Source organism: Sciurus vulgaris, assembly GCF_902686455.1.
Source record: "Sciurus vulgaris genome assembly, chromosome: 2".
Classification (NCBI taxonomy): domain Eukaryota; kingdom Metazoa; phylum Chordata; class Mammalia; order Rodentia; family Sciuridae; genus Sciurus; species Sciurus vulgaris.
The window spans coordinates 112,899,619-112,915,190 of NC_136462.1; the positions used below are offsets into that span (position 1 = coordinate 112,899,619).

At 39.4% G+C, this 15,572-nt stretch overlaps 2 protein-coding genes across 8 annotated transcripts in view; one reads left to right on the plus strand and one right to left on the minus strand.

Annotated features, from left to right (window-relative positions):
• HACD3 (3-hydroxyacyl-CoA dehydratase 3) overlaps nucleotides 1-3,674 on the plus strand; it is a 29,766-nt gene extending 26,092 nt beyond the window's left edge. For both annotated transcript variants that reach the window (XM_079125723.1, XM_079125724.1), the window contains 3 exons: nucleotides 328-434; nucleotides 1,030-1,161; nucleotides 3,439-3,674. In XM_079125723.1, the coding sequence (XP_078981849.1) occupies nucleotides 328-434; nucleotides 1,030-1,161; nucleotides 3,439-3,515 (316 nt within the window). In that variant the 3' untranslated portion in view covers nucleotides 3,516-3,674. The remainder of the gene's footprint in view (nucleotides 1-327; nucleotides 435-1,029; nucleotides 1,162-3,438) is intronic.
• A 1,744-nt stretch (nucleotides 3,675-5,418) lies between these two features.
• INTS14 (integrator complex subunit 14) overlaps nucleotides 5,419-15,572 on the minus strand; it is a 29,840-nt gene continuing 19,686 nt past the window's right edge. For all 6 annotated transcript variants that reach the window (XM_079125695.1, XM_079125694.1, XM_079125692.1 and 3 more), the window contains 3 exons: nucleotides 11,067-11,185; nucleotides 8,024-8,089; nucleotides 5,419-6,235 (listed from right to left, as the gene is read on the minus strand). In XM_079125695.1, coding sequence (XP_078981821.1) covers nucleotides 5,984-6,235; nucleotides 8,024-8,089; nucleotides 11,067-11,185 — 437 coding nt within the window. In that variant the 3' untranslated portion in view covers nucleotides 5,419-5,983. The remainder of the gene's footprint in view (nucleotides 6,236-8,023; nucleotides 8,090-11,066; nucleotides 11,186-15,572) is intronic.

Sequence of the window (15,572 nt, forward strand, 5' to 3'; positions counted from 1 at the left end):
ATTTACTTATCTGGAGATGAAGAGTCTGATACCTTAACCTACTGGGAACATAGATCAGAACTAGGAATAAAGCCAAAAAGGTTCTTAGTATCTAGTATGTATGCTGAACAAAGAGAGTTCCTTTGAGACCTAATCTCAGTAAAGAGAGTTTCCATCCTTTGAAGATTTAGAGAGTAGCCTGATGGGAGTTTGTGGATAAATAGCTCAGGATCCTATTTCTGTTCTGAAGAAGCCACATGTGGCTAATTGAGAACTGATTCTTACATTCTAGGGTTGCATTCATTGTCTGAAGTGACTTTTAACACTAGAATTCCTTATTTTCAATAGATACCCATTCTATATGCTTTCCTGCATTGACATGGATTGGAAGGTGCTCACATGGCTTCGTTACACTGTATGGATTCCCGTATACCCTCTGGGATGTTTGGCAGAAGGTATTTTCAGGAACTTTAGGTCTCATAGCTTAGCTCCAAGGGGACTCAGTGGCTGAGAGGTCAGTCCTTTCTTCCTGCCTCTGCCAGCCTTAGTCTGATAAAATGAGATGTTGGACTTTACAGTACTTTGTTTCTCATGGTCTCCTTCAGAGTCTCTCTGGTACCCAGACTATTCCAGGGAAGTGTAGCTCATTTTGTAAGGTTTGGAAGCTGCTGGCTAGTCATGTGCTGCATGCTTCACATTTATATGATATTTTAAATTTCCTATAGCAGGCTCTTATTAATGACTTTTATTCTGATCAACCCCTAGTTAGTGTCAGGTAGGGGTTTTTCTCCATGTCAGAGGCTGGGAAACAGAAGCTCAGTGCCATGACTATTCTCATTCATCTCCCTGTTGATGGCTTGGAGGCTTATCTCAGGAAAACTTGGGATCTGGGAGGAGAGCAGCAAGTGCTTTCTGTACAAAGGAAAGGGGGAAGCATTTCCAACAAACTCAGAATGAAACTGTGAGGGCTGGGGCTAGAGGGATCTGTCACCAGAAGTACCTGTACTAGATGTCATTTGCTTCTAACAAGTTCTTGTTTTCTGTTTTCAGCTGTTTCAGTGATCCAGTCCATTCCAATATTCAATGAAACAGGAAGATTCAGTTTTACATTGCCATATCCTGTGAAAATCAAAGTTAGATTTTCCTTTTTTCTTCAGATTTATCTTATAATGTTATTTTTAGGTAAGTATTGGCCCTGTAATACAGACCTTTTTCCTGTTGCTTCTTAGAAGGTAGAGTGAAATGATTCAGTTTTAAAAGTCCTTATTTGAATTCAATTTCTGAGAGAGTAGCCATAGAGTTAGATTTATTTTGCAAAGCAGACCCTTTAGGGCACTAGGGGTGGGTGTAGCTCAGTGGTAGAGCATGTGATTTGCATGTGTGAAGCTCTGGGTTTGATCCCCAGCACCACAGAACAGACAAGCGCAAAAAAAGAAAAAAGAAAAACACACCCACCAGAAGTACTTCTTCCCAAGTCTCTGAATATTGGCATTATATTCTTGAAGTGAATATACTGTGAGATTTTTCTTTTGAAATTAAGGAGCTCTTTTAAAATAGAATAGGATGGGGCTGTAGCTCAGTGGTAGAGCACTTTCCTAGTATGTGTGAGGCACTGGATTTGATCCTCAGCACCAAATAAAAATAAAGGTCTATCAACAACTGAAAGAAATATTTTAAAAAAGAAAAAAAAAAAAGTAGGAGCTGGGTGTGGTGGTATATGCCCTGGGTCCTAGCAGCTCAGGAGACTGATACGAGAGGATTGCTTTAGCCCAAGAGTTCGAGACCACCCTGGGCATCATAGCAAGACCACATCTCATAATCAAAAAATTTAAAAGTAAATAAAAATAATAAAATACTGTAGGAAGCACATCCTTCCCTAGTTTCAGTGGCACATTTCCTTATCCAGACTACAGAGAAGTGGTAACACATCTGGAAGCAGGGAAGGAAGAAGGCAGTAAAGGCTTCCCAGTCACCAAGGGCTGTCACAGAGCCTCCGGACCACAGTAGGAACATCCTCCCTTCCCCTGATCACACTCAACCTCTCACTTACTAGTTTACCTATATATAAAATCATAAATTCCTGTCTTAATTCATTAAAAAACTAAAAACTAAAGGGGAAAGGAAGTACATTAAATTATTACCAACATGAGAAATTTAAAAGTCTCATTGGGGCTGTGACTATAGCTCACTGGTAGAGCATGTGCTTAGCATGTATCTAATATTATAGTGATCTCCCTTCGATTTTTTTGTGAGATTCCCCACAACGCCTTTCTTTTCCTTTAAAGTAAGTGTTTTTCACCCTATTGTACGAATGAGGAAACTAAGATGAGACTAAGCTATGGGATCTACTCAGTGGTTAAGTGGGATTAAAATTTCTGACTCTTAAATCCTATTTCCCAAATCATGGAGTTATGCTTCCGAGAAAAGTGTTTCCATAAGTTTCATTGTATTGTGTCGTATTTATTTAAGATGGAGTCTTGCTATGTTGTTTAAGCTGGTCTCAAACTTTAGGGCTCAGGTGATTCTCCCATCTCAGCCTCCTGAGTAGCTGGGACTACAGACATGTGCTACTGTGCCCAGCTTGTCTCATATTTCTCCATAGACTGTTGGTTAAAACACATTCTTCAGATTGCCTTGAATTAAAAAAATAGTTTATTTCTATACTTCTGGTTTGTGCATTTCATTGTATGCACAAGGAAATAAATAATTATTGGCTGGTGCAGTGGCGCACGCCTGCAACCTCAGCACTCAGGAGGCTGCGGCAAAATAAATAAAAAGGGCGAGGGATGTGGCCCATTTGTTAAGCGTTCCTGGGTTCAATCCCCAGTACCAAAAAGAAGAAAAGAAATATTGAACTATACTTAATGTACTGTTTATGGTAGTATGGTGTTGTTTGCATCTAGCATTGAAATGCCTCAAAAATGAGATGGATAGTCAGATGAACAGATGAGTAGGCAGGTATGTGATAAAGAAAGTAAAAAGTTAAATGCAAATGTTGTTCACTCTATAAAGATTTTGTTTGCTTGAAAGTATCTTAATAAAATACGGGAAAATATTAAGTGTAAACCCCTGGGGAAGAGTTGGGATGTCTCTACTGCATTGTTACTGATCTGAGTTGTACTTCCTGAGCAGCCTCAATAAACTTAGTGCTGTGGAATATGAAAAACAGATAATTGTGTGGTGGCACACGCCTGTAATCCTAGTCTCAGGAGACTGAAACAGGAGGCTTGAGAGTCCAAGGCCAGCGTTGGCAACTTGGAGAGACCCTGTCTCAAAATTAAAAAGGGCTGGGGATTTAGCTCAGTGGTAAAGCACCCGTGGATTCAATCTCCAGAACCACAGCCAAAAAAGAAAGAAAGAAAACCAGATAGCTATAGAGTGTCCCCACCTCAAGAGTTTCTGGTTATAATAGATGAAGATAAACATTCTCACTTCTAATCAGACTTTTTTCTTTTTCAGGATTATATATAAATTTTCGTCACCTTTATAAACAGCGCAGGCGGCGCTATGGACAAAAAAAGAAAAAGATCCACTAAAAAGAGAGCTTTAGATGGTTTCTTGCCAGTTTGAGCCTAATCTATGATTCTTACAGTTTTACCTTCTTGTACTGATGTAAAAGTTTTTTTTTTAAAGTTAAACAAATTCTCAGTGAGGCTATCTTTCTTTCCCCAATAACATTCCTGAATTTACCGTTATTTTAGTGTAATACTTGCATGACGTGGATTCCTGATATCTGACAACAGGTTCATTCTTGTGTATTCAGTAATGACAGTAAAAGGCTTAGCCCTGCCCCACTTTATATCGTCAGGTTCATATATGCCAGAACTGTTTCAGTGCTCTATACCTACAAGGTACCCAAGGGGTTACTTGTGTAGTGGGTGGCATTGACTTTTTGAAAGTCAAGTAGACTTGGTTATTGATAAAACATTTCTGAGTCAGATTGGGCTGGAGCACGTTTTACACCTGACCTTTTTTTTTGGCCTAGCATCATCTGTTACTATAGTGCTTACCTGTGTGGGCATTAAAGGGGCAAAGAGTGATTTGAGAGAAACAGGGACCTTGGAACACCCATGATTTACTTTTTTCTAGCTAAATTGGAACTGTTTTCAACACTTTACGGGGACATTGTAAGCATTACAACTCACATGGCTACAGGGATCAGAAGGGAACACATATGTGGGCCAATTGTAGTAATACAGTGGCGGGCAGTGTAGCCTTCGGCAAACTAAAACATTAATAGGCCAAACATGCCTATAAAACTTTTAAGCTGTGCAAATGTAAGTCAGTCTTTGTTCCCCTGTACTGGCTAAGTCTATTTACTGGCTTACTTCTCTGAGTGAGCAGTGAGGCTATACATTTTTGAACCTCACGAATACCTTTTTTTCTGTTGTTAAGATTGCCTTTTTTACCTGTCTGCAGTAGGACACTGAAAACAAAGGGTGGGAACTTTGGCTGGCAGATCCTTTACTAAGGATTCCTGGCAGGAAACACACTAAAAAGGAAACTGAAAAAAGTCTAGAATGGTTGGCCATTGTAAAAATCATCAGTTTCCTCTAACACATTCCACATAAACCAAGTAAAAGAAGTGTTAGAAGTAACACTTGTATAAAACAGTAAGCACCGTAGTGCTTTCTGTTCTGCCTTCTGCCACTCCCATTATTCCTGGGGAAGGGAGACTAGATTAGTTAATGCTTTCACTGAGCCCAAGGTGGAAACTTGAGTTGATCTAAAGCATCTGATTACCATAAGCAAGCTGATTTTTAAAAAACTCATTGCACCGAAGGGTATTTTGCATGTCTGTAACATCTGTCAACACTTGTTTGTATTGACTTCTGATGTTCCTTCAACTGTGTAACTGGGCAGATCAGCTTTGCAGTAGATTATGCTGCATCCTTGTGGCAAAATCCTGTATTCTTAGTGATTGTTAGGAACCCCTTTATTGCTGTCTGAGAAAGTGAAAGATTGTGTATTTCTATTAAAAACATTTACAATCAAAATCCTAGTAACTTGTGCCTAATAGTTTTCAAACTGTTCAAGTCTTTTGTTCAGGGAGTAGTTCAGTAGTTGTTCTGGTTGGAGTCTGAGGGGGTTCTTCCAAAGGAGGCCACGAGCAACTGGAAAAGTGTTGCTGATATAAATGAAATCTCCAGAAGCTGCATGACTTGCCCAAGTGCATGAGACTGCCTGGTGAATTAGAACCCTGACCCTGAAATAGTGGATTGTTAGGACCCGCTGGCCTGAGCCTGGCTTAGGCAGCAAGGCCTAGTCAGCATCAAGACACAAGGAAGTCAGCATGGACCATGAGGAAATGTGTTTATGAATTTATGCCCCTTAGGAAGCTGAATTATATTCAAGTGATAAGACAGACCAAAAAGCAAAGGACCATTAGTTTCTCAGTGAAACTATTTTATAGAAAACACAATATTTTATTTTCATTAAAAATAAAGTTGAAGAAACAGGAATCATTTTACACTTGTGGTGGCTGTTTAAAAGTTTGTTATCTCAAGATATACCAAAAGCACCTAAGGGTTGCCACCATGTTTTACCAAGTTCTAAGGAAAGTTCAGGAACACAGTGGTACTGGGTTTGTACTCAGTAAACCCCTGGTAGTCTGGGTTGTGCATCCTAAAGACAGAGCTTGAAAATATCCTTAACATAACCTGGAGACATAAACCTGGAGAGAAGATGCTTTTGGAAACCAGGCAACTGCACCTTTGCCAGTCAGGTTTCCTGAGGAAAGAGGAGTAGCTCCATCAGTCCTTCAAGCTTCTCAAGAGATGTGCTGTCTTTTTTAAAGAGACCAAGAAGCACCAGCTAACCATCCTCAGACACTTCTCAGACTATCGCAGTCATACAAACCAGTAAGTGGTGTTCTGAGGCAACCTTGGGAAGGTTTATGGGTGGTTGTTCCGGAGGTGAACATACTGGAAAGGCTTCTGCTCTAAATCATTTTCAGTTAAAATGGGGGGAAAAAAAAAGAAAAAAAGTGTCTCCAAAAGCCAGTTCACATTCTTTCAGTACTGCTCCCAGAGAAGTCTGTATGCAAAGGTGTGATGTTGTGATCGTAAGCAGCATACTCAGAGGTGCCGGTGCTGGCCAGCTGGAGCTGCTGGGCAGCATGGGTCAGCTGGAATGCAGCATCAGGGTGGGCGGTATCAGGCAGCAGCGTGCACTCCCTTTCCAGCATATCAGCCACCCCTTTAAGCAGGTCCAGGAAACCAAAGGCCAGGGCGGCTTTTCGTAAACGGTTCAGCTCCTGAACAGAAATAAACACCAATGTTCCTGAGATGTGTTCTTGTCACATACTTTCTGACTGCTCAGCTTAGAATAAATTTTCTTTGACCCTCAACTCTTAAGACACCATTTTTATGTGAGGACAAATTTTTATATAGAGAATCCAGAATAAAAATGATGATGTAATTGGCACAAATGGTTCCTCTACAGATGACCAGCGGCTAGTTAAGACGACTGAGGTGGCTGAAACAGGTTGTCAGCATCTTCATCACAGTTAAGTAAACTGTTACACTAAACATGAAGGTGACCACTTTACATACATAATCTACCTACAAATAACTATAAGGAGGGTTACCTTTCCTCTTTTCCACAGGTATGAAAAAGGTTTGCTTCAAATCTCAGAAGGTTGTTAACCTTCTGGTTCCTCTGTTGTGAACTTGAGTGAATGATAGTGAACGTGTTTGAACAATCAGCCAGGAAGACTGCTCCCATTTAAAAGAAAAAAAAATAAGTTGGGTAGTAGATGGAAGTAGAGAAACTTGAAGGAAGTGCCCCATCAACCACTTAGTGGTGTGATGGGTACACCATGTAGCCTCTTTGGGTCTCAGAGGTCTTGTTTACAAAGTAAGGATAACCCCTTCCTTGTCCATTGCAGGCACAAGAGCAGTGAGTTGCCACAGGCTTCTAGCTCATAGGGTTAGTTACATCAACACAAAAAAGAAACGGGCTCTCTACTAACATCTATGAAAAGTTCAGAAAGCCACAGTACAAGTGTGCCATCTTCAACAGAAAGCTGCCAGTTTTGTAAACTGCAGAGTCAGGGACTGCAGCTGAGGGGGGTCTTCAGGGTCTACGTGGATTATAAGCTTTGCGTGGGGAGGGACTGAGGTGGCTAAGAAGCTCTCTGGTTGAACTTTGATTAAAGCTGTGAATTTTACTTGATTTCACTAGTTTGCTATATATTAGGCTTGAAGACAATATGAATAAAGGTAATGACATAACATCCAGACAAAGTAGCAATGGTATGTTCTCCAGAAGATGCTAGCCTGAGGGTGGTTGTGTGTGCCATATTTTAAGATTAGCAATGTAGGACACATTTTACACTGCACTTAATCCAATTTCAGTCAAACACCGGAAGGACAGGAGAAATGGAATAAGCCCCCAACTCCGCCCCCTCCTGTGTAACTTGTCTCAACCACTGGTTCTAGACTAGCTAGGCACAATGAGGAATGACCACTTTGCAATTCATAAATGTATAGTTTTAAACTAAAGTCATTTCTGGAAGCAGTTTCTCTAGTGCAAGCAGTAATTTTCTGGGCAATTCTACATCCCAGGAAGTCACATACACTGCTTAGGCTGGACTAGACACCCACACAGGAGTGACAGGAGGGTGCAGGGGTATGACCCACAAGTCTTTTCAGCTGCTTCTGTCAGCCATTCACAGCAGCACTGGCCTGAAGAAGCCCTTCTGAACAGGGCCTGTACAGAGCTAGACCATTTAAACACTCCCAATTCTTGGATTGTAAGGCAAGAGCAATCCTATCACTTCTGCTGACTTTAATGATGAGAAAATAGGCACAAGTCATACATTTCTAATTCTTGCCCGTATCCATGCTACTACCCCAGTCTTTATTTTGGTGGCTGGGGGTGGGTAGGAGGGTTCAAACTCAGAGTCCTTGCACATGTCAGGAAAGTGCTCTACCATTGAGCTCCATCCCCAGGCCCCTACCTCAGACTCTTGCTACCGTGAACCATTTCTTTTGTGCACATCCCCTGGGCACACCCTCTTCCATAATTCTGGTCATCTCACCTTATAGAATGTTTGTGTTTTTTCAGGTAGTTTCCTTGCATTTCTTAAAATCTTCTGTACATCTGTCTATTAAGGGTAAAAAGAATTTCAATGTTAGAATTCATGGTAAAAATGGAAAGAATACAAAAAGATTGTTCTAAAAGTTTCAAGAAATGAACGGGACCACAGTTACAGTGTCAAGATAGAGATTCCTTCTGTGTAATGTCAGTGTTCTGGTTCAACATTAGTAAAGCACCTTTCTCCTTTGAAAGATTTGATGATTATAAAAGAAATCAATCTGTCTCAGAAAAATATATAGTACAACCATATATCCATGGCTAGCTGCTTTTTTATAGAGTGCCAAGACCATTCAACTCCACCCCCTCCTGTGTAACTTCAGTCTCAACCACTGGTTCTAGACTAGCTAGGCACAATGAGGAATGACCACTTTGCAATTCATAAATGTATAGTTTTAAAGTCATTTCTGGAAGCAGTTTCTCTAGTGCAAGCAGAATCTTCAATAACTGGTACTGGGACAACTGGATATCCGCATGCAAAAGAGTGAAGATGGATCCTGAACTCACACCACATATAAAAAATTAACTTAAATGGATCAGAGACCCAAATATAAGAGGTAAAATGTAAAAATCTTAGAAGGAGACATAGGTACATTTTTATAGCCTTAGATTTGGCAATGAGATTCTAAAAATTTAAAGAGGGGGTTGGGGATATAGCTCAGTGGTAAAGTGCCTCTGGGTTCAATACTTAGTACCAAAAAGAAAAAGAGAACTCAATTAAAAAGTGGACAAAGGGCAGGCCATTTAGCCCATCTCGTAGAGTGCCTGCCTCTCATGCTGGAGGCCTGGGTTCGAATCCCCAGCACTCTCGGATTGTGGAAACAACAAACAAAAAATGGACAAAGGACTTGAGCAGACAATTCTCTGAAGAAGATACCTAAATAGCCAATAAGCACATGAAAAGATACACACTATCTTACATTAGGAAAATAAAACCATAATGATGTAACACTTCACAGGATGGCTATTAAAAAGGAAAAGGAAAAATGGGAAATAACAAATATTGATGAGGATGTGGAAAAATTGGAATGAACACTTATATATTGCTGTTAAGAAGGTAAAATGGGGGCTGGGGTTGTAGCTCAGTGGTAGAGTGCTTACCTAGAATATGTGAGCCACCAGGTTCAACCCTCAGCACCACATAAAAATAATGAATAAAGGTCCACTGACAACTAAAAAATGTTTTTTTAATTTTTATTTTTTTTAAAGAATGTAAAATGGTGTGGTTAGTGTGAAAGTCTGGCAGCTTCTCAGTACACTAAACCTAGAATTCCATATGACCCAGCACTCCCATTCCTAAGCTTATACAGGTGTTCAAACAAAAACTTGTACTTGAATATTCATAAAAGCATTATGCACAGTAGCCAAAAGGTAGAAGCAACTCCAATATCCATCAACTGAATGGATAAACAAATGAATGGTATTCCATGGCGTATTTATGCATATTTATGCCATGGAATATCATTCAGTCATAGAAAGGAACAAAATACTGACATGCTACAACATGAATGATCTTGAAAACATTATTCCCAGTGAAAGAAGCCTAACATGAAAGGTCACAAATTGTATTATTCCCTCCCTCCCCCTTTTCCTCCCTTTCTTCCTTTACTTCTACAGTGCTAGGGAATCAAACCTATGGCCTGATTCATGCTAAGCAAGAGTTCTAACACTGAGCTACACCGTTAGCCTATATTATTCCCTTTCTGTGAAATAACTAGAATAGTCAAATCCATAGAGACAAAAAGATTAGTGGCTGCCATGGTCTGAAAAGTAATGTAGAGTGACTTGCTATAAGTTTCCTTTTCCAATGATAAGATGTTCTGGAACTAAAAGTGGTAAGGATTGTATAACATTGTAAATTCTCTAAATGTTATGAAACTGCACATTTTAAAAGGGTTAAAGTGTTATATTTTATGTTGAGTGTATTTTACTATAATAAAAAAATTTAAATAATTTTTAAAAAATTCAGCCAGAGGGTTGGGTTTGTAGCTCAGTAGTAGAACATTTGTCTGGCATGTGTGAGGCACTGGGTTCGAGCCTCAGCACCACATAAAAATAATAAAATAAAGGTATTATGTCCATCTACAACTAAAAATACATATATAAAAAATTGGGTCATAACTGGTGGTGAAATTGGTTCCTATTATCCTTTTGACAAGGAAGTGCTGAGGTCAAGGATGGAGGAAGGAGGAAGACTTATTTTCCAATAAAGAGAAGAGGTCCCTGACCCCTTAGCCAAGGGAGACTGTGGTTCAGCTGCCAGGGAAAAGGGGCTCAAAGAGACTATGCAGTCGGGAAGCTACGCTTGATGTCAGGCGTCCTGACTGCCCCTTCTCACCTGGCTTAGATTACACTCATCAGAGGAAAAAATGTAAAGAGGTGCTCAAAGAACATGATTATCTTAGCTTCCCATGGAACTATTTCTGTGGAACTACAATGTAATGTCATGGCTCAGGTTCTCCTGTAGGAATGAAAGTAATAACTATAAAGATGCTGTATCTTTTTGTTTCAAAGCTGTTGTTAAAGACAACACTGGTTATATTATTCAATGCCTCACCATGTGAAAAATTTTACATTAATATACAATGCCAGGAAAATATGTCTCTCTAGAAGAACTAACATTCTTCTTTTTCTCAGACAAGGAAAACTATAAAACCCACCCACATGTTTCTTTTTTGACCCTGGTAGCAGGAAGCTCAGAGCTAAACTGCTCAAATACAATTATCATTTTGCCTTGGGGTTCCAGGCACAATTGATTCTGTTCTTCCTCTAGGTTTCTTATTGCTCTAAATTTGTAAAAAATGATTTTGCTATATACGTGTTTTACTGTAGGCCAACTCAAATCCTTTTTGGAAATAATGACAACATTAGAAGTAAATGAATTATGAAGTATCAAAGGAAATGAAAACCAAATCAAATGTGTGCCTGCCTGCTGCCCAAATACCTCCTCCTGTCCCCGTGGAAAGCAAAATAAATGGTAATGGTACCTGTAGGCCGCTGGGTTTGATCCAGACAGTCACATTCTGGGCATAACTGCGTTTGTTTTTGGGCTGCAGGGGGAATGGGCTCTTATTGTCATCCTCACCGTAAGGGTTTTCTTTAGCATCTTAAAGAAAAAGACATTCTTGAAATGACATCTGGCAAAACACAATCAATTACATTCCCAATTAGGCTAGAAGCCTTTGAATAACTCAATCTTCTATATACTATTACTTCCTTAATTAAGAAAATCCATTAACTTCAGTCAGGATGGAGAACCTGTTCTTAGTAGGATACCACTTAGATCAAACAACCAATGGAGGTCTATGCAAGTGAAAAACAAGCTTAATGTCTTTAAAAAAAAACATGCTTCACTTACCTGTTTTATAAATTAAAGCATATATATGCATGCTACAGTTCTATACATTCTAGCCCAGCACTCTCCTGTAACACTGAAAAGGTACTATGCCTGTGCTGTCTAAAATGGAAGCCCCTAGCTACTGAGCACTGAACGCATGGAACTGAATTTTAACTGAATTTTATTCTTTTTTTGTTTTTTCTTCATGGTACTGGGGTTTGAACTCAAGGGAATTCTATTACTGAACTATCTATATCACCAGTTCTTTATTTTTTTATTTTGAGACAGGGTATTGCTAAATTACCCAGGCTAGCCTCAAATTTATGATCCTCCTGCCTCAGCTTCCTAAGTAGCTGGGATTACAGGCATGCACCACAGTGTCTGATAAAAGCTTATTTATTTATTTATTTTATTTTTTATTTCTTTGGGTGCTAGGGATCGAACCCAGGGCCTTGTGCTTACAAGGCAAGCACTCTACCAACTGAGCTATCTCCCCAGCCCCCAAAGCTTGTTTATTTTTAATTACATTTAAAGACCCTCATGTGGCTAGTTGCTACTGGGACAGCCTAGGTCTAGGCATTAAACAAATTAAAGAGGAAAATCATACACAGACAAATTAAGGAAAAGAACAAGGGAAGAAACAATTTTATTGGTGAAGAGCACTCAAAGATTTAAAGCCATGGTGGTTTCATTACTATGTAGGTAAAAGCAGAGTTTCTGTCTTTGCATCTGCTTCCCAAGTCAAGGAGACTCTGCCACAAATCTCAAAGTACACTTAAACTTAATGGCTACTTTTATCCTTATTATTACTACAGTCTGGGACAGAGCACAAATCATTCTTACCAATTCAGGGAGCTTAAACATTCATAGTGAAAACAAGAATATGGACCCATTTCTCTGAGCCAGATGTTCTCTAACCCTGATTTGGTCACTAATCAAAACATCTTAATACTGGCCTCAAATTACCTGTTAACCCTTCCTACTTCTCCGAAAAATACTGCCTCAACTCTCCAAACATATTTCCATTAATACTTATTAACATATAAACCATTCTTAGTCAAGCTGAGATCCTATGGGTCCTGTCCCACAAGGCATATTCATTTCCAATTTCCCTGCCCTTTTCTTTTACTCCCCTTGTCTGGAATGTGTCCCCATTCTCATTCATTCATTTATTCATTATCGATAGTAAGTTCCCAGTATATAGCAAACAATGTTCTAGGAATTGTACCTAGAGAAGATATTTTCCTGGCCTTAAGGAACACACAGAATAAAGAATATTTATTAAATTCTAGTCATGTGCCAGATATTTTACACATACATCTTAAATTCATGCAGCAATCCTAGAAGGTAGACATTATCAGTTCCATTAAAGATGAAGAAAGTAAGCCTCAGAGAGGTTGGACTAACACAAGGTTTGATAGTGACTCAGAGGCCTTGGTTCCAAAGCCAACACTTTTCCCATCATTCAACACTGCTATTCCTTACGTGCCCAGACTTATCTATCTATATTTCAGGTCCAGATCCTAGCCTACTCCCTCCATGAAGCTATCCTAGGTTTTTCTTGCAGACAGTGGTTTCTTTAGATCCTATTATCCTTTAGCACTCAGTATCAGTACCAAATATCCCAGCTTCTAGTTGGAGCCTATCCTGATCTTTGTTTGGAGCCTATATATGGTGACTGCATTTGCAGACAGGAAATACTGCATTTATGGAAAATGAATAAGACTCTTAGAAATAAGATAGTAGAAATGAAAAACAGCTTCATGGTGAAGTTGAAGATACCTCACAGAAGGCAGAACAAAAGAAAAATGGGTAGGAAAAGATAGAAAATTATACACCCCCACACACAAATAATATGCTCCAGAAAGGTAGAACAGAGAATACAAAGATAGAGAAACCAAGCAGATAATTTGTGCACCCTGTACTGAAGAACATGAATTGCCAGATAGAAAGGGTTCTTTGTGCTCACACAGCAAAATGAATGCAGACCCAACAACTATGAAGATCACTCTAAAAATTCAGAATATCAGAGATACAAAAATCTTCAAGGAGTAGAGAAAATACAGCTCAAGGTCAAAGGCCTGGGAGTCAGCATGGTACTAGCCTCTCAGTAACACTAGAGGCGAGAAAAGACAATGGAGCGATGCTTCACAACAGAGGGAAAATGTTTTCTATCCTAGAATCATTCAACCAAACTATCATTCAAGTGTAAAGGATGGAATCAAGAAGACATCCCAAATATCAAAGATTTTAAAACATTTCTTTCCTATGCACCCTTTTTCTCAGTAGGAGTCATGGAGATTCATGGAGAGATGAAAAGGGAAGGCTCAGGATGACATGTAGACAAGTCTTAAAAGATTCAAAAAATACTATCTAAAACAGAAAAAAAAAAAAACCAAAAATATCAAGAACTAGCTATATACTTACATTATTTAGGAGTGTAAATAAATACCAAGAGAGAGCCAGGTGCAGTGGTGCATGCCTGCAATCCCAGCTGAGGCAGGAGGATTTCAAGTTCAAAGCCAGCCTCAACAACTTAGCAAGGCCCTAAGCAACTTGGTGAGACCCTGTCTTAAACTAAAAAATAAAAATGGCTGTGGATGTAGCTCAATGGTTGAGCACTCCTGGGTTCAATCCCAAGCCCCCCAAAATGTCCTATGAACAGAATTAGGAGTAGGAGTGACTGGGAGTACTGTTTTGCATGTTGTGCTTTGAAAAACACAAAAACAGCAATATCCATCCTTATACATCTATTGTATATCAGACATTTTACATATACTCCCTTGATAAATTCTCTCAACAGCCCTCTAAGGTAGATCTTATTCATTATTATTTGTTATCATAATGTCACCCCAACTTCTTAAGATTGTAGTGAGAATTAAGTGAGGTGATATATCTTATTGTCTAGCATGAACAGTGCATGGCACGAAGTTCAATAAAATGTTAGTTATTATTATCCTCACTGAAAGGAAGAAAAGGCCCAGAGAAAGGAAAAAACAAGGAGTCTGAATGCTACTATCTTAAATTATGGATAAACATCGTTGGTGAAAAGTATCACAGTAGTCTTGGTCAGTGGTTGGGTAACATGTTCTGTAAAAGAACAGAAAATAGGCTGTAGCTAGCTCAGTGGTACAGCACTTGCCTCACAAGTGTGAGGCACTGGGTTTGACCCTCAGCACCACATAAAAAAATAAAATGGAGGTACTGTGTCCATTTACAACTGAAAATATTTTTAAAAACCAGACAATAAATATTTCAGACTTTATAAGTCATATGCTTTCTTTCTTTCTTTTTCTTTTTTTTTTTGGTACCAGGGATTGAACTCAGAGGCACTCGACCACTGAGTCACATCCCCAGTCCTATTTTGTATTTTATTTAGAGACAGGGTCTCATTGAGTTGCTTAGTGCCTCACTTTTGCTGAGGCTGGCATTGAACTCGTGATCCTCTTGCCTCAGCCTCCTGAGCCGCTGGGATTACAGTTGTGCACCACCCAGCTCAGTTGCTGACATACTCCAGTATGCACTGTAGCAGGGAGGCAACCATAGATAATGTTAATGAATACGTGTGACTGTTGCAGTAAAACCTTATTTTAAAAAACAGGCAATGGGCCAATTTGGTCTGTAGGCTACAGACAGTTAAGTTCTGGTTTAAGTGAAAGATAAAGCCAAAACACAGCAAGAACAAGAATGAAAGGCAGAATGAATATAGGAATGCTACAGAGACAAGATGAAGGACATGAGGAATTCGTGTATATATTAGTGCACACACATTTCCTTTACCGTGGGTTCTGTGTTCTCCTCCAATTACTGCCCTATTTCTTACTTATTTGCAGCCAGCAATGTCCTCTTTGTTCGTCTTGGTTTCTATTACTCTTAAAACTTAACTTATTATTATTTTTATTTTTTGTGGTGCTGGGGATTGGCCTTGTGCATGTGAGACAAGCTCTCTACCACTAAGCTATATCTCCAGGTGCTCCAGCTTTAAAAATTCCAGTTCTTGGATCCCAGATCAAGAAATGAACTATGACCTACTGCCTGTTTGTTGAGTTAAGCATGGTTTTTATCTGGGTGTGCTGGCACACCCTGTAATCCATGCAACTCAGGAGGCTGAGGCAGGAGGATCACAAGTTCAAGGCCAGCCTCATCAACTTTGTGA